The 24,305-nt window shown below is 37.8% G+C and overlaps 1 protein-coding gene across 2 annotated transcripts in view; it reads left to right on the forward strand.

Annotated features, from left to right (window-relative positions):
- PATJ (PATJ crumbs cell polarity complex component) overlaps positions 1-24,305 on the forward strand; it is a 363,529-nt gene that overhangs the window by 94,559 nt on the left and 244,665 nt on the right. For both annotated transcript variants that reach the window (XM_030323890.1, XM_030323891.2), the window contains exons 18-21: positions 6,923-7,132; positions 13,591-13,710; positions 15,512-15,907; positions 22,329-22,452. In XM_030323890.1, coding sequence (XP_030179750.1) covers positions 6,923-7,132; positions 13,591-13,710; positions 15,512-15,907; positions 22,329-22,452 — 850 coding nt within the window. The remainder of the gene's footprint in view (positions 1-6,922; positions 7,133-13,590; positions 13,711-15,511; positions 15,908-22,328; positions 22,453-24,305) is intronic.

A 24,305-nucleotide genomic window follows, 5' to 3' on the forward strand; every position in this document is an offset into this window, starting at 1 on the left:
GCAAGGTTTCATTCTGTTTAATGGCTGAGTAATATTCCACTGTATATATATACCACATTTGCTTTATTCATTCATCTATTGATGGACACTTGAGTTGCTTCCATATGTTGGCTGTTGTAAATCCCAGCAATGGGATTAGGGTATTTATTTTTAATTTTTTGAAGAACCTCCATACTGTTTTCCACAGTGGTTGCACCAATTTATATTCCCACCAACAGTGCATGAGGGTTTCCTTTTCTCTACATCCTTGCCAACACTTGTCACTTCTCATCTTTTCGATACTAGTAATTCTGACCAGGGTAGGATGATATTTCATTGTAGCTTTGATTTTCATTTCCCTAGTTATTAGTGATATTGAGCATCTTTTCCTGTGTCTGCTGGCCATCTGTATATGTATTTTAGGAAAATGTTCAGGTCCTCTATCCATTTTTTAGTCAGTTTCTTTTTGGTGTTGAGTTGTGTAAGTTACGTATTTTGGATATTAACCCCTTATCAGATATATCATTTGCAAACACTTTCTCCCATTTGCTAGGTTGCCTTTTGTTTTGTTGATTATTTTTTTGCTGTGCTGAAGTTTTTCATTCTGGTATAGTCCCAATAGTTTATTTTTAGTTTTGCTTTCTCTTGCCTGAGGAGATACATCCATAAATACGTTGGTAACACTGATGTTTAAGAGATTACTGCCTGTGTTTTAAGAGTTTTATAGTTTTGGGTCTCACATTTAGATCTTTAATCCCTTTTGAATTTATTTTGTGTATGGTGTAAGAAAGCAGTCCTTTCATAGAGCATGTAACTGTCCAGTTTTCCCAGCACCATTTATTGAAAAGACTATTTTTTCCCAATTGTATATTCTTACAGCTTTTGTCTAGATTAATTGGCCATATAAGCATGGGTGTATTTCTGGGCTCTCTATCCTGTTCCATTGATCTATTAGACACAGGTTTTTATCTGAAATAAAATATGCTCTTTCTCAATGCCATTCTACTATAAAAATTCATATTCCATTTCCTTAATGCTTTTAAAAGTTAGGGTGTTAAATATAGAATTAAAAAATAATCAAAAAGTTGTTCTTTATTTTGAATTCATGTAGTAAGGTCATTGTTTACACCTTGATATCTATTTTTCTGCGTTGGAGTAATACTACAAAGCATATACATGTTAAATGTCAGAATATTCCAGGGTATACGTCTCATGTTCCTCTTTAAAAAATACCTCTTACTGATGCACCGGCCAATTTTATTAAATGTGACCACTTTTCTTGTTTATTTCTTCTCTCTAACATTCCCTGCTCCATGCCTTTCCAGTGAGCTTGCCGTCGCTGCTTGCTTGTATTGGTAGTTTTGCTTATGTGACAGCTTCATGGCTAGAGGTCCCCACATCTTCAGGTTGATAGCCGTCTCTCACAGAGCCTACATTTCAACTGAGCCACCATTCTGCCCCAGGTGATGCCCCTGCACCTTGCCTTATCTTATGTGAACTCTGATCTCTTTGATCTGTGGGAAGGTACACAAATATTCATATACTACATTTTATAGACATTGTAGAAACTTGGAATCCTATCCATTTGGGCATAATTATTGTCACATGTATGTATCCCTTGATGTAAAGGTGTCTTCAGGTCACCAAATGAATGGATTCTTGAGAAAGTAGGTATAAATTAAAATTTGGCAAACAAATACATGTTTTATTTGTACATGGCAGCCAAGCTCTACATTCTGTGCTAACTTCATCAACTAGGTACTGATATATAAACCTGTAGTGGCCAAGTGTCATACGTAAGGGCCTCAGTTTACACACTTTGGCAAGGTAATAAATATATCTTCTATCAATTTGCCTTCTTTCAGTACTAATTTGTTTGGCAAGTACTTGAAGATAGGGAAGCTGCATCACTTAGTGGCTAAGAGTGTAAACCCTGGAACTTTACCAGGTGGATTAAATTCTGCCTCTGCCATTTCTCAACTGTGCGCCTTGGGTACTTTTCCTCTGTCTTAGTTTTCTCATCCTGAAAGTAGGGATAATAATGGTACTTACCTCATGGTGGTGTGAAGGTTAATAAATGAATTCTAGTAAGATTCCTAGAACATTCCTGGCATGGCAAACACTCAGTAAGTGCTAACCATTGTTGTTCCTATTCATATATGACGGGATGTGGCCTTTGCCTTTGACTTAACAGTCCAGTGAGGAGAGAGAAGGTAAATAGTTTGCCATTCAATATTTCAACTACTATTCAGTAACTTCCATATGGCATTCACTTTAGTAGGTCCTGGAAATAAAGCAGCTAATAAGTAAACACACCCTCACTCTCATGAAGCTTATTTTTAATAGATAAGACAGTTAAAATAATTTCTGAAAAATGCCAGAAGTGTTATAATAGAGAAAATGCAAGGTGCCATGGATACATCTAACAAGCAGGAGACCCAACTTATTTTAAGATATATGGGACAATAAGGAAAACTATATTATGACAAATGCTATATGGAAGTCCTCTTCTAGAATTAGGGGTATCACAAGAGGAGAAAGTCAGGGAAGGCTTCCCATTGGTGGAAACACTTGAGTGGACTCTGATGGTGAAAAGGTAGATAAGTGGCAGTGGAGCAGGGAAAGTATTCCTGGCAGATGGAATGGTTTGTCGGATGTCAGACAACACATCAAAGCATTTCACAGTCGCTGGATTTCAGTAGTTCTGTATCTTTGGGACGATGTGCGGAGCAAATGGAAACGGGCAGTCTCACGTGTAGGGAGAGCGATAGGAGCCTAGACTCCTCAGCACATCTGAAGGAATTGCTCTCACAAGCAGTTAAGACATGGTCCGAAGGCAATTGGGTGTCACTGAAGTGTTTCAAACAGAGAAGAAATTATGACCACATTTTAAATTTAATTTTTATTTATTTTTTAAAATATTTATGTTTGAGGGGGAGAGAGAGAGCAAGAGCAAGTGAGGAAGGGAGGGGCAGAGAGAGGAGGACAGAGGATCCAGAGCAGGCTCCGCATTGACAGCAGACAGCCCCATGCAGGACTCAAACTCACAAACTGCAAGATCACGACCTGAGCCGCAGCCAGACGCTAATCGACTGGGCCACCCAGGCGCCCCTCATCACATTTTTATTGTTAAAGATCATTCTTTTATTTCTGTGGAAAATAAACTGATGGGAGCAAGAGTGGAGACAGTGAGACAAACAGTTGCAGAGGCAAGAAATAATGAGAAGCTGAACCAACTTAGTTGTGGCGGAAATGGAGAGAAAGGGTCAGGTAGAAAAGATAGAAGTTCAAATTGACATGCCTTAGCTAGCAACTCAGTGGAGGGGTTAGGGGAGAGGGATTAAGTGAGTGCTTGGGTAAATGGTAATTCGAGTCAGGGATTATGGGAGGAGAGAAGTCTGTCAACTTTGATTTCCCCCAACAAGGAAACATCCTGTGTTTATAACATCAAATGTTAGCATCACTTCAAGAAACCTCAAAAATTCTTATGTGCACTTTTCTTCAGGCAGGCACAGTGATTGTATGCACTTATGAGACTGGGTATTTGGATTCTCAGGATTTCATTGCTAAATAGTGAGAAGAATTCAAGTCAGATCTCCTGTCTTGGTCTGGCATTCTGAGGGAAGTTAGCTGTCCTTAACTGATTGTCAGAGTTTGCTGATATTTTTAAGAGCTGTACGGGACAAGTTTCATAAATGGTTAAGTTGAAGCAAGCATATGGAATACTGTTATAATGTGTATAATAATATAAGGCTTTTGAAGAAAGAAGAACCAAATCCTTCAGAAGAGAGTAGTTGTCATAGTAAAAGATGCTGTTTCTTGTGTTCTGTGATTGGTCTTTAGTGCCCTCTATTGACTGCTTAGTCTAAAACAATGTCTTGATTTTGGAAGACCATGTTCCTTGCAGTGTTATTTACCAAAATAGGAAGAATCAGAGGTTTTAAAATTATGATAAATGGTCATAAGAACTGATGGGAACTTAAAAAAAATTTACATGAGGTCTCAAAGTTGGGTAGAGGTCTTTAGAAACAACCGTTATAACATTTTGTTTGCTACAACATGGGTATGATACTGTGGGCTAGATTTTTCAGAAAACAGACCTTTCTGATGATGAGTAGCCTAAATCGGGCTGGTTTTTAAGCATTTTTAATGCAGCGAAGCCTCAAGGACAGCAGTCGCCCCAGTAGGCAGTAGCAGCTGCTGTTTTTCCATAGGGCGGCTGCTGCATGTGATGCCCCATGAAAGGAAATGACTGTTACTCATTAAAGCAACTTCATTCGGCTACATAGGAAATCACACAGTTAGAAAAGTCATCACAGAAAATGAAATAGTGATTATGCATAATGGGGCATCTTCAGAAATGGATGGCTTTTCTTTTCTTTTTTTTTTTTTTTTTTTAAATGACAAAGACGCTGCCATTGGGTTCTCTCCTCCAGGAAAAGCAGTGGTAGATTGGACTTAGTGTTCAGAATAACTAGAGGTCTAAGCCTGAATAAATTTTAGTAAGGAAGCATACCTGATACTAGCTTGAGGTCTAAAGAAGACTGCGCTTTGTATAAATGAATGCTCACCACGACTTTTCTGTAATAAGGCAAATGTGTTAATCATTCTATTTCTATTATTTCCTGGTTAATCTTTCTTTCAAATGTTTCTGATTATCATTTCAGCTGGTTGCATTTTGAAAACCTGTTCACCCAGTTGAGGTTAAAAATAGTACTTTCTGATTTGGTGTTCTACGACTCTGCAAAGAGATTGCTCACGCCAACCTAGTGAAATCATTTATTTGCTTTTGGTATATTTTACTGTTGCAGTTTTCCCTAAGAAAGTTTAGTAATTATTAAAATGAAGTAATGCTAGCTGCTTTCTGGGCATTTCATGAGAGGAATATGCTATTATGTAGTTTCCCTTCCCCCCTAATAAAAAAGCCTTTCATCATAAACTGACATCCTAAATGAAGGACATAATTGTACAGCTTATTTATTAGTGTGTCAAACTTAAAATGTAATGGTTTCATATTTCAGAATGAAAAGTGTGTTGTGATTCATGGTTGCCGGTGACAAAACAGACAGCTCTTTTATATCTGCACTGATTGCCTGCTGATATACCACTGTACTTTTTTTTTTTTTGTTCTTTTTCTCTTCTCTTCCTATGCAATAGCTCCCTCTACTTGAAAATATTGGTGTAATTATAGTTTAGCACTATGTACTTTATTAGTGAGTACTCATGACTATTTTTACTTTCAGTCCTTTTCCTATGTATGAGGTGTTCTACATCAGGGCATGTTAGAAATTTACCAAGAGTATCTTGACCTTGGAGCAGAAGAGCAAGGTTAAGGAGAATAATGACAGTTATGTTTGAAGGCATTTTTCAAGGAATTAGCTGTGTGGCTTTTGTTGATTTAAACATGATATATTTGGTTAAAATTCCATATAGTACTTGAAAATGAACTCTGATGTCCAAAGCACAGAGGTATGGAAAACTGGATCAGAACACTTCAAAAGAACCATCAGTCATATCAAACTGACAAAGCCTGGAACTTGGCAAATTCTCACTTTGCTAATTCCTGAGCCTTCTGATTCTAACACAAAACATGACAGTTTCTCTTGTATTTGTCGGGAAGGGTTCAACAGTAGTAGAATCTCATGTTACTACATCTTGACTTTATGGAATAGTATGTGCATTATGAAACTGTAGGAACAAAATAGACAAAACAAGTGTCATGATTGGGATTTATTTTTTCTCTGTAGTACCATTATTTTAAAGTGGGGCAAGTGGCAGAGCCTGATGGTCTAGAGTAAGAACCTAGGAGCCAGACTGGCTGAGTTTGAATCCTAGCTCTGCTACTTACCACGTGGGTAATCTTGGCAAGTTTCCTGAACTTTCTGAGCCTTAGTTTCCTCATCTGTAAAAACAGAGACAAGTGTTAGTGTAAAGGACTTTGAATAGAGCCTGGCACATAGTAAGTGCTGTATATGAGTGTCCAATAAAATAAAAAAATAATGGACTATAAAGTGGTTATTAACCAAATGTATTTATTGAATGTCAACATTATCTTTAGTGCTGCTTAATAAAAAGAAAAACGGGGCCTTCCCAGTAGATGGGAGAGATTTTCACCTTGGTTTTGTTGACAAAGTGACGCTCATTTTCTTATATCAGAATAGTTCTCACCTAGGGGTCCCTATATCATGTTATAGATTATAAATCATAATTATGTTATTTTTAATTTTTTTTTAACATTTATTTATTTTTGAGAGACAGGGAACACGCAGAGGAGGGGCAGAGAGAGAGGGAGACACAGAATCTGAATCAGGCTCCAGGTTCTGAGCTGTCAGCACAGAGCCCGATGCAGGGCTCGAACTCACAAGCTGTGAGACCATAACCTGGACCGAAGTCGGATGCCTAACTGACTGAGCCACCCGGGCACCCCATAATTATGTTATTTTCAAAATACTTTTGTCATGCAGTTGGATATTCCATGGATTCCATGTCTGTTTTGAACTTCGTTGATTTAACAGGAGGATTTTATACTGGTACAATACATAAAAATGAAGTATCATTTACCATAGTACACTTCTCTTAAAGCCTATTTATTGCCCAAGAGCAGACTTGTCTTTAGTCTATAATATGGACGCTTGAGGATGTCAGAGAATCTTACTCAACTGTCCATAGACTTGTGGTCCAACAAAATAGCAGTTTTCAAAAGTTTAAAGAAGAAATTTGTATGTATTGAACCCTCAGATATGTAACTGAAATTGTTAAGATTATGTTTCCACCTTGATAGAAGCTGATATTTGTGTGGATGTATAGAACGATATTTTAACAGAAGAATTTGGAAGACTATCACCAGAATGCTGGACACTTATAATAAATAGTCAAATGAGAATCATGAATACATGTATTTTCAGAAATGCACTCATTGTTTCTTCTTTACTTGATCCTTTAGGACCCTTTGGATCCCACACAATCAGTGATTGTGATCCGTTCCCTGGTGGCAGATGGTGTTGCAGAAAGAGCAGGAGAACTCTTACCTGGAGACCGCCTGGTTTCAGTCAACGAATACTCTTTGGAGAACACCACACTTGCTGAAGCCGTGGAAGTGTTGAAAGCCGTACCACCAGGCATTGTACGCCTTGGCATCTGTAAGCCCTTGGTGGTGAGTGTTCAATTGTGTTACTATAGGAAGTGATAATAGTGTAATAGTTGAGAACATGGATTTGGAGACAGATGCACCTGCTTTCAAATCCCTGTTCCACTGCTTACTCTTTGTGTATCCTAGGACAAATTTCTTATGTCCTTGACTTAAAAAATTAGCAACATAATGTCTACCTCGTAAGATTTGGGGGGACTAAAGATTATGTTCATTAAGTGCTTAGCACATTACATAAATAGTAGCTGCTAACGTTACTAGTCCTCCTACCACTTTTACTATTATTTTTAGCTTCATGCTTTTAGCACAGATCTGTAAGTTCTCATCACATTCCTTATGATATAAATTAAAATCTGTGCATTTTAACTTTCACTTGGGAATGATGTTGAGATGTCATGATAAGTTGAAATCCAAGTAACTATATCGTTTTAACATACAGATTTGAGATTTTAATCCACTTTTCTGCCCATCAAAGTGTCTCATAACCCCTAGGATCTAGAAGTCTATGTGGCCAAGTCATCTTTAAGTGCTCTTTCTGCATAATCTTCTTTTTGGGTGGCGGGCATATGGAGCCCAACATGGGGCTTGAACTCACGATCCTGAGATCAAGACTTGAGCTGAGATCAAGAGTTGGATGCTTAACCGACTGAGTCACCCAGGCACCCCTTTCTGTTTAATCTTTTTTTAATGTTTATCTTTATTTTGAGAGAGAGACAGACAGACAGAGACAGTGTGTGAGCGGGGGAGGGGTAGAGAGAGAGGGAGACACAGAGTCTGAAGCAACCTCCAGGTTCCGAGCTGTCAGCACAGAGCCCGATGTGGGCTTGAACTCCACAAGCCACAAGATCATGACCTGAGCTGAAGTTGGATGCTCAACCAACTGAGCCACGCAGGCACCCCACTTACTGTTTAATCTTTTGTACGGGTCAGATTAGTGTTTATGACTGAGGGCCACATTACAGTTAGGGTGCTTTTGAGGTTCCCCAATTAACAAAATACTTCAAGATAATTTTCAAGCATTATGAAAATATTATTGAGTGCTTACCATATGTCAGTATATTAAACCCTTTATATGCATTAACTAATTTAATGCTCTTGGCAACTTGAAGAGGTAGTTCTTATTACCCTCATTAGAGATGAGCCTATCAAGACACAGAGAATTGAGCATCTTATCCATAGTGATGTAACTAGTAAAAGAGTATAAACTCAGCAAGGTGGCCTCAGACCCTGCACTGTTAGCCACAGTGCTATATATTTAACTTGTTGCTACCTTGGTTTGCATAGCTTGTCTGAAACAGACAGATGGTCTTCATAGAGTGCCAGGACTGGATTTTAAGAAACCTGGACTCTGTTTCTAGCTTTCTTATGAGTTAGCCTAGTGGGTTTCAACTCAAAGATATGTAATATACTTAATCACCTGGGAGGTGGTTAAAATGCAGTTTTCCAGGTCCTACCCTCAGAGATTTTCATCTAATCATTGTGATGGCTATTTAGGGAACTGCCTTTTCAGTGAATCACCCATGTAATTCTGATGCTGAATTTCACACTTGGAGAAACATCATACGAGGAATTTGATGATAGGTACACCACTCTTCTTCCCTGAGCCTATTTTTTCATTTCTGAAAAGACTGAACAATCCTAGAGAACTCCTAATATCTTTAAGAAATACATCAATATACTACATGAGTATGTTAACATACTACATGTGTCCATAAGTATAGGTAGACACAGATATATTCATATATAGATATAGATTCCTATATTTATGTACTGGGGAAACTCATGGCCTTCATGAATTTCCCATAAAGATGCTGGTATATTATACTATCCAGCACTCTAAATATTTCAAAATGGAGTATAGCACACAGCTAATCAAGTTCTCGACTTTGTATTGCATATTTGCTGTTTGACTGTTGCCGTAGCCAACACCATGAGATGCCTGGTTTGATTTCTGGACAAATTAAGTTGGTGGGGGGGAGGAGTGTGATATTTTTATGTGGGCTCTCATCTTCTTGGTATTCTCATTGTGGGGGGGAATTTCATATAGATTTTACCTGATGATTATTTGCCTAGTTGTTTGGGCTGCCAGAGGAATTCCCAAACTATTTATGTCCTAGAGGACTTGGACGGCGTGACTTTACTGTGAAGCAGTTTAAGGGAAGTGTCAGGTAGCATAAAAAAGAGAACTTAGTTACCAGTTGGGTGTGGATTCCTGTGCTGTTCCTGGCAGAGGTAGGACTGCAGAGATTTCAGGATATCAGAGCCACATTCTGATACGGTTTTGGAATGTAGTAATTGTGAGGTAGACCTTTGCGTAGGCTTTTCCCGGTGAGTAGAAGTCTTCCAGGATACCTGGGAGCGGGAAGCCACAAAAGGGATGAGGAGAAAGGTCACTTTCAGGATGGTAAAAAATTCTTAGTGGAACGACCATTGATTCCTTCTTTAACATCTGGGCACTTTTAGCAAAATTGTTTGCTCACGAGCTGTAAATAGTGATGTGTGGATCTTCTCTGAGGTCTCTTTCTCTCTTGTCCACTTGGTGGTCACTTACCTGATCACATAAAGTTTACTGAGCTTTCAACTCAGTCCTCCGCAGAAGTGGGGTAGAGAGTGTGAAGAAGGTGGCCCAAAGTCAGCTTGGGGCAGAAAGACTATGAATATATAAAAGTTAAGAGAACGTGACTTTTTTTTATTAAGTCATATATAGATATACATTATACAAATATAACATTTATATATTTTCATGTTAACTATGAATGGGGCTTATCTTTTCATTTTTTTTTTTTTAAATTTTTTTTTTCAACGTTTATTTATTTTTGGGACAGAGAGAGACAGAGCATGAACGGGGGAGGGGCAGAGAGAGAGGGAGACACAGAATCGGAAACAGGCTCCAGGCTCTGAGCCATCAGCCCAGAGCCCGACGCGGGGCTCGAACTCCCAGACCGCGAGATCGTGACCTGGCTGAAGTCGGACGCTCAACCGACTGCGCCACCCAGGCGCCCCTATCTTTTCATTTTTTTAATGTTATTTATTTTAAAAAAATTTTTTTAACAAATCAAAACCAAACTCAGATATCACCTCACTCCAGTCAGAGTGGCCAAAATGAACAAATCAGGAGACTATAGATGCTGGAGAGGATGTGGAGAAACGGGAACCCTCTTGCACTGTTGGTGGGAATGCAAATTGGTGCAGCCGCTCTGGAAAGCAGTGTGGAGGTTCCTCAGAAAATTAAAAATAGACCTACCCTATGACCCAGCAATAGCACTGCTAGGAATTTACCCAAGGGATACAGGAGTACTGATGCATAGGGGCACTTGTACCCCAATGTTTATAGCAGCACTCTCAACAATAGCCAAATTATGGAAAGAGCCTAAATGTCCATCAACTGATGAATGGATAAAGAAATTGTGGTTTATATACACAATGGAGTACTACGTGGCAATGAGAAAGAATGAAATATGGCCCTTTGTAGCAACGTGGATGGAACTGGAGTGTGTGATGCTAAGTGAAATAAGCCATACAGAGAAAGACAGATACCATATGTTTTCACTCTTATGTGGATCCTGAGAAACTTAACAGAAACCCATGGGGGAGGGGAAGGGAAAAAAAAAAAGAGGCTAGAGTGGGAGAGAGCCAAAGCATAAGAGACTGTTAAAAACTGAGAACAAACTGAGGGTTGATGGGGGGTGGGAGGGAGGGGAGGGTGGGTGATGGGTATTGAGGAGGGCACCTTTTGGGATGAGCACTGGGTGTTGTATGGAAACCAATAGGACAATAAATTTCATATATTGAAACAAAATTTTTTTTTAATGTTTATTTATTTTTGAGAAAGACAGAGCATGAGCAGGGACAGGGCAGAAACAGAGGGAGACACAGAATCCAAAGCAGGCTCCAGGCTCTGAGGTGTCAACACAGAGCCCAACGTGGGGCTTGAACCCACAAACCGTTAGATCATGACCTGAGCTGAAGTCATATGCTTAACTGACTGAGCCACCCAGGCTCCCCTAACATTTATTTTTGAGAGAGAGACAGAGCGCAAGCAGGGGAGGGGCAGAGAGAGAGGGAGACAGAATCTGAAGCAGGCTCCAGGCTCTGAGCTGTTAGCACAGAGCCTGATGTGGGCTCGAACTCGCAAACCGTGAGATTATGACCCAGAGCTTAACTGACTGAGCCACTCAGGTGCCCCCTGATACATTTCTTAATATTAAGGTACTTTTTTTAATAAGGACCTTACTTACTAGTAAGTGATGTAGTAAGTGATGTTTTTAATTTAAGAAATACTTTTTTTCCCCCTGTAAACATAGTATATTTCTTTATTTAATCAGATCTTCTTTTACAGTTTTCTCCTTAAATGTTCTGTGCAGTGTTTTTCAAATTTAATTCTGAGATAATTTACTGAGTTTTCCCCCTTTGTGAATGATGTCTTGTTTTCTATTACATTTTTATTAAAGTAGCTACTGCTGAAGTGGCGGTAATGATACTGACTTGGTAATTTGATCTTCTGACAACCTTGTGAAACTTCCATTTGTTACTCTGTTGAATTTTCCCTCTTTAAAAAAATTACCACTTTAGGGGCACCTGGGTGGCTCAGTTGGTTGAACGTCCGACTTTGGCTCAGGTCATGATGTCACTGTTCGTGATTTTGAGCCCCACGTCAGGCTCACCGCTGTCAGCACAGAGCCCACTTGTCTGTCCACCTCTCTCTGACCCTCCTCCGCTCATGCTCTCACTCTCAAAAATAAATAACCATTAAACATTTTTTTCTTTTAATTTTTTTTCTCATGGTGAGTGCACTCTTAATCCCCTTCACCTATCCACCTCCCCTACCACCCCCGGCAACCATCAGTTTGTTTTCTATAGTTAAGAGTCTGTTTCTTGGTTTGTCTGTCTGTCTGTCTGTCTGTCTCTCTCTCTCTCTCTCTCTCTCTCTCTCTTTTTCCCTTTGCTCGTTTGTTTCTTACATTCCATCTCACTCATAGGAGTGAGATCATATGGTGTCTTTTCTCTGACTTATTTTGCGTAGCATTGTACTCTCTAGCTCTGTCCATGTTGTTGCAAATGGCAAGATTTCATTCTTTTTAAATGGCTGAGTAATATTCCATTGTCCATATATACCACATCTTCTTTATCCATTCATCTATCGATGGACACCTGGGCTGCTTCCATAATTTGGCTATTGTAAATAATGCTGCAATAAACATAAGAGTGCATATATCTTTGCAAACTAGTGTTTTCATATTCTTTGAATAAATGCCCAGTAGTGAAATTACTAGATCATGTGATATTTCTTTTTAACTTTTTGAGGAACCTCCATACTGTTTTCCACAGTGGCTACCCCAGTCCACATTCCCACCAACAGTGCACAAGGGTTCTTTTTTCTCCACATCCTTGCCAACACTTGTTGTTCCTTGTGTTTTTGATTTTAGCTCTTCTGACAGGTGTGAGGTGATATTTCTTTGTAGTTTTGATTTGCATATCTCTGATGATGCATGATGTTGAGCATCATTTCATATGTCTGTTGGCCATCTGGAAGTCTTCTTTATAGAAATGTCTGTTCTGCCCATTTTTTAATTGGATTATTTGATTTTTGAGTATTGAGTTGTATCAATTCTTTATGTGTTTTGTATACTAACCCTTTATCAGATATGTCATTTGCAAATGTCTTTTCCCATTCTGTAGGTGGCTTTTAGTTTTGTTGATTGTTTCTTTTGCTGTGCAGAAACTTTATTTTGATGTCCCAATGGTTTATTTTTGCTTTTATTTCCCTTGCCTCAAGAGACCTATAGAAAAATATTGCTATGACTGATGTCACAGGCAGAGAAATTACTGCCTGTACTCTCTTTAAGGATTTTTATGGTTTCAGGTCTGATGCTTAGGACTTTAATCCATTTTGAGTTTAATGAAAGAAAGCAGTCAAGTTTCATTCTTTTGTATGTAGTGTAGGGAATACTTAAAAAGAAAACAGAAATTTGAGAAGCTTTGACCTGAATGTGGTTTTCTGTTTAATTATTAAAGTTCGTTCTAATGACATAATTTGCATAAAGTTTATTGTGTCCTTGCATTTAACGGAAAGATGAGAATTAATCTGAAGAGAGTTCAAAACTAAGGTATTTTCTTGGTTATGAAAGTGCTTCTTTAGTTGCCAGAGGTGAGGAGTGGTGGGCAAGGTGGGTGAAGGTGGTCAAAAGATACAAACTTCCAGTTATAAATAAGTCTTGTGGATGTAATATACAGCATAGTGACTACAGTTAATAATACCATATTGTATATTTGAAAGTTGCAGATGTAACTAAACTTATTGTGATAATCATTTTGCAAAATATACATATATTGAATTATTATGTTGTACATCTAATGGATACAGTGTTTAATGTTATATGTCAATAAAAAATAGCTTCAGAGTTGACAAAAGCATGTCTTCAATTGTGCATAAAAAAACAAAAAAAAATTGCTTCTATTTTCAGGAAGATGATAAAGAGGGAGAAAGTCATTATATTTTACATTCAAACAGAAATGAAGAGAAGACTGAACTTTCAGAAACAATTCATGATATAAATTCATCTTTAATACTCGAAGCACCCCAGGTATTTAGTAAATTGATTTCCTATTTGAATGGTTTATTGTGAGCTAACATTGCTATAAAAAAGAAGACAAAAGCTTGTTCTCACTCTCTAGGCTAAAGAGATTCAAATTAAATGATCCTCCTCTCTTTTTAATTTTTTTAAGATGAAATGGTTTCCCTCTTGTATGACATTGGCTTCATAAATAACATAGGCCAGATATGAGTCATTTTCAAAGCACAAACATATCTGATTTTGTATTGCTAATATACTCTTAAATTTTTGAGGGTAGAACATATGTTTGAAAATAGACCTGCATTTAAAATGCTGTAGAAAACAGAGCTATTCCAAAGGACTTCTCATTCAATACTTTCTAAAGAAAAGTTATTTAGTCCAAACCATCATTATGCTTTAGTTTTAGGAAGTATATTTTGAAGCTTTTCCTTTTTTATTCTTAAAATGAATTGTGCTTATTTTGCTCTTTGCAGGTAGAGAATGGTGTATGGTTTTGCTTTACTTGATAGCAACCATCTGGTGATATTTTTTGCATAATTTATTGACAGTGTCTCAAACTGATGTTTATTTCTTTACATATTTTTTTAATGTTTATTTTTGAGGTGGGGGAGGGGCAGAGAGAAAGGGAGACAGAGAATGTGAAGCAGGCTCTAGGCTCCAAGCTGCCAGCACAGAGGCCAACGTGGGGCTCGAACCCACAAACTGCAAGATCATGACCTGAGCCGAAGTCAGAGACACTTAACCGACTGAACCACCCAGGCGCCCCTGATGTTTATTTCTATACTGTACATTGTGGGTTTTTTAGTGTCAACATTTTTTGTTAAAATTTCATAAGTATATGACTTCTTTAAATATACCCTGTAAATACACCTTTAAAAAAATTAACTAGGTTGCTGTATTTGATATGCTATAATAATATAAAGGTGGGAAGTAGTGATTCATTCCATGAATTTACATTGGGTAATATTTAATGAATAGGTCTCCAAATAGGAAATGTCACTGATCTCTCAGGAGGAATTGGGCCTCATTGTGGTCAGCACTCTGAGGATCCTCCAGGGTTAGGTTAGAGGCTCAGCAAACCCATACATTTCTCAGGCATTACCTGGGAATTCAACAAAGTTTCTGCACATATGTGACTATTTAGTTTCAGTTGCATGTACTTGATCTTCTAGTTAGTAAAATATAAATTAATTAGAAAGCATTCTATATTCATTCCTTTTTGCCATGTAATTTCAGTACAGATGAAAAAATTACATGTCTGTTACATAGGCATATTATAAAATAGTCATACTCAAAGTAGTTGAGACCTACTTCCCATATCTTTAGTTTATGGAGAATACTTTTTGATAATTTCAATAGCCATAATTTATTTTGAATTAGCTAAGCTTGAAAATCCTGACTTTTTAAGTTTTTTGCTTTCTTAGGGAATAGAATGATGTGTATCTATATTTATGTACTACTTTTCTCTGAGATGCATGAGTTAAATATTCATGTAGCAGTTAACAAAATTCTTATTTCTGATTGAGAAGTTTCAGGTGGTTAATGTGTAGCGAACCTTTTAGAATAGTCATTCACCTTGCCAGTGGCAGATTTCTGCCTCTTAACTGTTTGTCCCTTTCCTGCTTTGAGGGTTGTGTGGGAGTGAGCATTTATTTCTCCTCCTTTGTGATGGAGAGCCGTTCAAGTTAACTGTGGCTGGGCACGGAATGTAGTCACTGTGGTTCTGTCACGGGTTAACCTTCCGGTTAATGTATAGAGTGCCGCTTTAAAGGAGGGGGAATTCAAATTATTTTGCAACTTTTATTTACAGGGATTTAGAGATGAACCCTATTATCAAGAGGAACTTGTAGATGAGCCGTTCCTAGATTTGGGGAAGACTTTCCAGTCCCAACAAAAAGAGATAGACAACAGCAAGGAGGCCTGGGAGATGCGTGAATTTCTGACTCCCAGGTTGCAAGAGATGGGGGAAGAAAGAGAGATGCTTGTGGATGAAGAATATGAGCTGTATCAAGATCGCTTTCAGTCCATGGACTTGTATGCCTCTTCGCACCTTCAAGAGGCTGCTCCTGTTCCCTCTGTGAAGGAACTGCATTTTGGCACACAGTGGTTACATGACAGTGAACCACCTGAGCTTCAAGAAGCAAGGTCCATGATGAGTATCTATTCCCAGGAAACACAGCAGTATGGCTACAGCGCTGAAAACATGGTAAGGGTTGAGAACAGATCTTCCACATCCCCCCATTCTGTTCCCCTCCCTCCCTATCCCTGTTGCTAAGTCCTGTGCATTTCAAAAAAAAAAAATGTAATGGAAAAGGTAATTTTTGTAATTAATCATTTTTCCAAGATACACCGTACTGTGTATTACTGTAAGTATAAACTCATCTTTTCTGTATTATATAACTTCTAGTGAGAGTCAATAGGCTGCAGTTGCCTTTTATAGTGGTTTATAGTGGTTTTTGCCTTGATTTTTTTAGTGATTTATTTCTCCAGATTATCCATTTCAAAAAAGAGCTGTTTGGCCATTTGTGATTTTTTATCTCTCAGAGAAACACAGCGTTGTATTTCTCACATAGTATTTATCAGGGAAAAATCAAGGCAAAATTAATTAAGATCTCTTGTTTATGTCTTGCTTACCCACACTGCTCTGTGTTATGTGTCATACTGAATAGAAGGTCACTGAACTCTAAAAAATTATCCTTACATTTGTGATACTACCTGTTTTCAACTTGACAGGAAAGCATTATATTTCAATAGGTTTGCCTTTGCTATTAGATAACCAATAAACTTTATTTTTATAAACCAATTGGAATCTTTCATTAGGGACATTTTTTAATGTTTTGGTTTGTTCATTTCATGCTGAAGATTAATTTCCAGGTGAATAAAAAGAAACTTATTATATAGGGGTATTTAAAAGGCCACTTAGCAATATGTTTAGGTACAGTGCACTGTTCCCCTCATGGAGGTCAGCCACTTTCTTGCAGTGCTGTGGGGAGTGGGCCTTTCTTTGCTCTGTTACGGGGCTCATAAGGCTGGTTTTTGTGCTCCCTCCTCCTTCAAACCTATCTTCCTTTCTCCCCTTTTGCAAATGCTATGGGTCCTTCTGCTATTCAAGGTGCTCTACAAGCTGTATTTATGGACCCTAGAGGTTTACCCATGATAAAGGACTCTGGGAAGCCTACCAGAGAACAGATATTTTAAGATTATGTGAATAATACCTGGATATAGGAAGAAGTAACAGAGAATCACCTGGTGTGTTGCCATTGACATTGGTGCTTTCTTTCTTTGCTGGTCCCGGTCCTATACCGCTAAGTACTTGAACTCAAACAGAATATCCAGTTATGTGGAACAAATTCTAATCACAGATTAGTGAATGTTCACAAATAGTCACTTGTGGCTTTATTCTATAAGGAAAATTTTCTATTTACCCAAATACAAGGCAACCTGAAAAAGAGGCCCATTTTTATGTATAAATTTTTAGGGTTCTAGATGAAATAGTCAAAGCTACATTCACAATATTTACATCATAAATTTAAACATTCACATTTTAAACACTGTGAAATGTTAATTTTTTTTTTGCTTATTCTTACATTTAATGGCAATTTTACTTGGATTCTTTCAACACATATTGAATGTCCATATTTCCATTACCACTAGAATCACTTTTCGGTCATTTAACACAGCTTTCTGGATATACCATCTTAATTTTCATCTAAGTTGTTTGAGATACAGTCGTTTTTTTTTTAAAGTTTATTTTATTATTTTGAGAGAGGGAGTGCAAATGGGGGAGGGGCAGAGAGAGAGAATCCCAAGCAGCCTCCATACTGCCAGCGCAGAGCCTGATGTGGGGCTCCATCTCACTATCTGTCAGATCACGACCTGTGCTGGCTGAAGCCAAGAGGATGCTTAGCAGACTGAGCCACCCAGGCACCCCAAAATACAGTAATTTTTGAATCCATACTATCAGTCAAAATTTTATCCTGATCTCAACTACTCATTTGCCAGGCAGTAGGCTTTAAAAGAATTCCATTCGTAAGCACATAGCAATGATCTTCACAATACAACCACTTAATCTGTTAAATTACTATTTGAAACGCTGGTTTATAACAACATTCAGTGCTCACAGTTTAAAAGACATACATTCTAATTACTGAATCTCTGTTAAATTTCCTAGCTTCCTTCTTTTTATTTTCCATTTCTGATTCTGTGAGGTGACCTCTGTAAACACTCTAAAGTGGCATTGATTAAAATTGTTTCAGACCTAATGTGTCTAGTCTGCACAAAATTTTATTTTCTTTAAATAATTATATGTTCTTGTTTTGGGCATTAACTCTTTTCCTCCCTCCACAATGATGACAGTGTAGGGGAGGGACAATTTTTTTTTCCTCTAACCTCATTGGTTTTGTGGCTGGGCCGTGGAAATTAAGCTGATGAAAGATTGGCAAAAGGAAAACAATTTATTAACAAGTGTGGCATGCACACAAGCAGAAGAAACTCAGTGATGAATAACTCAAAGGGGTGCATAGAACTCGGGCTTACATGGTATTTTAACAAAGAACAATACATTTCTAGAGAAGCAACAAGACAAAGGAAAAGGAGTTTAGGTTTTAGGGTCAGAGCTGTAGGAAGGTAAATATAAGGGGGAAATTGATGGAAGATAAGGGCTGTTTTGTTATGTATGTTTCTCTTGGTGCCATCTCTTAGCAGAACAAAATCTAGCGTCCTCTCTAGTGATCAAGAATCAGGGGAAGATAGCTTTTCTGTGTGTGCTGTTTCTCATTTGTCTTCCTCTCAAAATAATCCTTATGCCAAAGTATCATGTTTTTGATAGAATATTCTGATTCTCTATAACAGTTACACACATAAGATCAGGATGGGCTTGAATCTTCATTTACCCTCCTCTCAGAAATATACTCCTGTGATGAAAATTTATCATTACAATCCCTGGGTAGATCGTTAAAACATTTGAATATTTTATAAATATATAATTCTTAATACTCTTGTTTAGAGAGTGCCCTCCAGAAAGGTAGAGGAACATTATCATTTCTGTCTTTATTGTAATATCCATTTTGGGGTACAGAAGTAACTATATTTGTAGTACCTGCTACTTAACTTTATCTTTCTCTATCACTCATTTCTCCATTTTAATTGAAGGGTAAAACCATCAAGATTTACAGATCTGGTTTTTTATTTTTAGTTGTAGTAAAATATACATCCTAGTAGTCCCTGTGGTTTCCCTTTCACAGTACCGTTACCTGCAGTCACCTGAGGTCTGGAAACAGATGATCCTCCTTCCAACAGTGTCAGAAGGTCACTAGTAGCCTAACATGTGCCTACACCATTCACCTCGCTATTTATCACTTAGGCATTTTATCATCTCACATCATCATCGTAAAAAGAAGGGTGACTACAGTACAGTAAGATATTTTGAGAGAGAAAGAGACCATATTTACATAACTCTTATTGGAATATATTCTATTTCTTTATTAGTTATTGTTAATCTCTTACTGTGCCTGATTTATAAATTAAACTTTTATCATAGGTATGCATGTATATGAAATAACAGTATATACAGGGTATAGTACTATCTTTGGTTTCAGGCATCCACTGGGGGTCTTGGAATGTGTCCACCACAGATAAGGAGGGGATACTGAACATAAAATATACCATTTTAATCATTCTAGGTTTACAGTTCCAGTAGCATTAAATACACTTTCATTATTGTACAATCATTATCACCATCCATCTCCAGAACTTTTTCATCTTCCCAGATTGAAAGTCTGTACCCATTAAACAGTAACTGTCCATTCTTCCCTTCTCTCATCCCCTGGCAACAAACTATAGTTCTACTTTCTTTCTCTAAGAATTTGACTCAGTATCTCATATAAGTGGAATCATACAATATTTGTCCTCTTGTGTGGGGCTTATTTCATTTAGCATAATGCCTTCCAGTTTCATCCACATCATATGTGTTGGAATTTTCTCCCTTTGTAAGGCTGAATAACATTCCATTGTATGTATATACCACAATTTGTTTACTCCTTCATCACTTGATGAACATCTGGGTTTCTACCTAAGGCTATTGCGAATAATACTGCTGCAAACACTGGTATACAGTATCTGTTCAAATAACTGTTTTAAATTTTTTTGGGTATTTCCCCAGATGCAACATTGCATATGGCAATTCATATGGTAATTCTATGTTTAATTTTTTGGGGTGTCACCATCCTGTTTTCCACAGTAGCTGTATCATTTTACGTTCCCACCAGCAGTGCACAAATTTTCCAGTTTTTCCACATGCCTGCCAATACCTGTTTTCTGTTTGTTTGTTTTTTTAACATTTTATTTATTTTTGAGACAGGGAGAGACAGAGCATGAACAGGGGAGGGTCAGAGAGAGGGAGACACAGAATCGGAAGCAGGCTCCAGGCTCTGAGCTGTCAGCACAGAGCCCGACGCGGGGCTAGAACTCACGGACCGTGAGGTCATGACCTGAGCCGAAGTCGGCCACTTAACCGACTGAGCCACCCAGGCGCCCCTGTTTTTGTTTTTTTAAATAGGTCCCAAGTAGTATCTTATTGTGTTTTTTTTTATTTTTTTAATGTTTATTTATATTTGAGTGAGAGAGATAGTGCACAAGCAGAGGAGGGGCAGGGAGAGAGACGGAGACAGAATATGAAGCAGGCTCCAGGCTCTGAGCCATTAGCACAGAGCCCAATGCAGGGTTCAAACTCACGAACCGTGACATCATGACCTGAGCCAAAGTCGGACGCTTAGCTGACTGTGCCACTCAGGCACCCCTTATTGTGGTTTTGATTTGCATTTTTCTAATTATTAAGAAAAGTTGAGCAACTTTTCATGTGCCCATTGGCCACCCGCTGAAGAAATGTCCACATTTTTTGCCCCTTTTTAGAAGATCTGATTCTTGGGGCACCTGGGTGGCTCTTTTGGTTAAGTGTCCAGCTTCGGCTCAGGTCATGATCTTGTGATCCGTGGGATCGAGCCCTGTGTCAGGCTCTGTGCTGACAGCTTAGAGCCTTGTGCCTGTTTCGGATTCTGTTTCTCCCTCTCTCTCTGCCCCTCCCCTGCTCACACTCTGTCTCTCTCTCAAAAATAAATAAAAAACATTAAAAAATAAATAAATAAAAATATCTGACTCTTGCCTGAGGATTAATTACCTAAGACTAATTGTATCTTTTTTTATTTTCTTCTCTATTTAGAAAAACTTTTTTTTCCGGGGCACCTGCGTGGCTCAGTCAGTCAAGCGTCTGACTTCACCTCAGGTCATGATCTCACAGTCCATGAGTTCGAGCCCCGTGTCGCACTCTGTGCTGACAGCTCAGAGCCTGGAGGTTCCTTCGGATTCTGTGTCTCCCTCTCTCTCTCTCTACCCCTCCTCCACTCATGCTCTGTCTGTCTCAAAAATTAACATTAAAAAAATTTTTTTTTCATAAAACTTTTTTTTCCTAAAGATCTAACCCTCTTATATTGAAATTCAGATTCAGATATCAATTCTCTTATTCCTCATATAGTTGCCATAAACTTTTTTTAATAAGTCCCAAATTGCTATAAAATATAAATATTCAGTGCTTACTATTTCCTCCTTATTCCCTTCTCTAAGAAATTCTTATTTTATTCTAGGCAACTAGATAGTTGTATCTCCTTTCTCACCCCAATTTAATATTTGAGTTGAATATCTCCATTAAATATCTGATACAGTTCTATATTTAGCTATATTCATAATCTGTATGGAAAAAGCTAGCAGTATTTGGTTCACCAGTTTATGAGAGATCCTTCTCATACCATTGAGGTCTGACCAATATAACATAATGAAAAAAAATGGGGACCCTGTAAAAGAGGTCATTCATATTTTAGTTTTGAACAAGCTAAATTTCCAACAGAGAATGACATAGGTGTTACTTGTCTTAAATGAATTGCAGTATATCCCTATGGTGGCCCTAACATTGTCATTTAATTTTATGCTTATAAAAGTTTTTAAAATATGATAATAAAATATTTCAGTGAAAATCATATGTTCTGGAAGGTTGTAACTTTGGGAAACCAGAGAAGACATGTATCAAAGGAAGACAACTGGAAAATGCAAAAATGTGCTTATCTGTAGGTTTTAGGTTTGGGTAGCTGGTGTTTGCCAGGCAGATAAAGGTGTTAGGGTGGGTAAAGCAAGAGCTCAGAGCTGTGAAAATCCACCAGTTGGTTTGGGATTGTCAGTGAAGCTATTGAGGTTGTGCTCCAACATACTCTATGAGTTAGTGTGTGTCAGCCATTGACCTTGCTTGACTGGATAGACCTTTATTCTTATACCTTTGTGATTGTTTACTTAAATCCACTCATTAATGTTTATAAAACAATTTTTTTGTGAAAAAAAATCCAGTGTAAAAAAAAAAAAAGAAAAAAAAAACTATTAGCCTAATAGTACTAAAAAACTATTAGTACTCTTGTGGAGATTAAGTTACCAGCATTCATTACTGCTTACCATTGCATAAACCACTACTTTAGGAGGCCTGTTTGCAGGGCCAGTTTTCCGCAATCATTATCTGGTTTGAACAAGATTATGATGTACCTCATTTTATCACGAAGTACTAATGCATTTCTGTCTTTCTTCCTCTCAAGATGAAAGAAAATTTTGGCATTGATTCCCTACCCTCCATGCCCTCATCTGAAGGAAGCAGTCAACAAGGCAGATTTGATGATCTGGAAAATCTTAATTCATTAACACAAAGCAGTCTGGATTTAGGTTTGTGGTTTTTGTTTCTCATAAACACAAATTACATTATTTTGCAATCTTTCAGCTTTGTTTTTATAGACGATAAGTCTTACTGTCCTATTTTCATTCATAATGATGCAAATTTAAATGTTTATTAATCTGCTTCAGAATATCTGGAAGAATAAACCTGGCTCATATTTCAACATAGAACTTAAGATTCTCTTTTCTGAAAGGGCTATATTTTCAATGACTGATTTTGCTTTTTATAAGCAGTGTGGATTAAAACTAAAACTAGTACCTTACGTGCTAAGTTTGAAATAAGTCTCTACTAATATATATTAAAACCTCTGATGCTATTAAGTGATACTGTTAGCTCATTGAACGAGGTTGTTAAATATTAATAAAGAGAGTCATATTTTAAACATTTATGAAACATTTTTATAGCCATATATTATGGTCAATTTTGGTGCATTAATAACTTAGTTTCCATTAAAGAATCCTAAAAGTATAGTGCCTCTCCTTGCCTACCCCCAATATTGACTCTTACATAATTTTGAAAACTCAACTGTGAAAAATAATTTTTCTTCATCCAACACTGAAATATCAAAGGATGTTATATTATTGAGATCCCTAGGTAAGACTGTTAAGTTCTTTCACAGCACTGGGATTTATAGAGCCATTGTTCAGGATTTATGCTGTCCTTCATGTGTTATGACTCTGCTTATAGGAAAAGTCTTTCTCTGGACAATTCTCATGTTGTATGGTAATACATTGGAGGGGATGGAGTGCATTATAGAAAGCCATGTAATGGTTTTTATGAATTCAGCATTCTGTTGAGTAAAATCCAGAGAATGGAGTCATTAGCAGTAAAGATTCAAGTCCTCTCTGAGATGATAAATAGTTGTCAGTTCTGAGTCAAAATAGAGCATGGGTAGTTAATCTTGAATATCTAAGATTTGATGAGTTTATCCAGTTTTTCATGACGTATAACCGATTGTGACTAGGATAAAAATGGGACTTTTCCCCCCAAAAGTGTTCCATTAAACTGTTTTAAAAATTTTTATCACATTTCCATAGTCCTTTAAGTACTTAGAGAAGATTTACTGCACAAATGAATGAATAATTGAATTAATAGGCCATATCTGTTTGATCGCCACTGATACTTTATAGCAATGTCATTACTATTTTGGACCAGATGATTCTTTATGGTGGAGAGCTGACCTGTGCTTGGTAGAATGTTAATAGCTTCCCTGCCTTCTAACTCTGATGCCAGTGGTACTCACATTCCCAGGCCTGATCAAGATCACATGTCTTCAGATACTGCCAAATGTCTCCTGGTAGGGGCAGAGTTGAGAATCACTCACTGCTCTACACTGTCAGGATTGAAAGGATAAACTGGCTATATGGGGTGGGTGTTTGTGGGGAAGAGCAGCAGAGTTGGGAAGAAGACGGAGAAGGTAGTTCCTCTTGAGCTCTGCTCTGTGTATTATCTAAATGGCTCCAAAATTACTTCTGACCTCTACTGGCTCTCGAAGTTTTCCAGGGCTGCTGTAGCAAATTGTCGCAAACTTGGTGGCTTAAAACAACAGATATTAATTCTCTCACTGTTCTCAAGTCCCAAAGCCCTAAATCAAGGTGCTGTGCTCCCTCTGAAGGCCCTAGGGAATAATCTGTTCTTTTCCTCTTCCGGCTTCTGGTGGCTCCAGCCTTCTTTGACTTGTGGCTGCGTCACTGTTATGTGTGCCTCTGTCTTCACACGGCTCTCTTCTCTTGACCTGTGTCTTCTATTCTTTGTCTCCTATAGGGACATCTGTCATTGGATTTAGGGCCCACTTGGGTAATCCAAGATGGTCTCATCTCATGATACTTAAATGTATCTGCAA

This window comes from Lynx canadensis, chromosome C1 (assembly GCF_007474595.2).
Source record: "Lynx canadensis isolate LIC74 chromosome C1, mLynCan4.pri.v2, whole genome shotgun sequence".
Lineage (NCBI taxonomy): Eukaryota > Metazoa > Chordata > Mammalia > Carnivora > Felidae > Lynx > Lynx canadensis.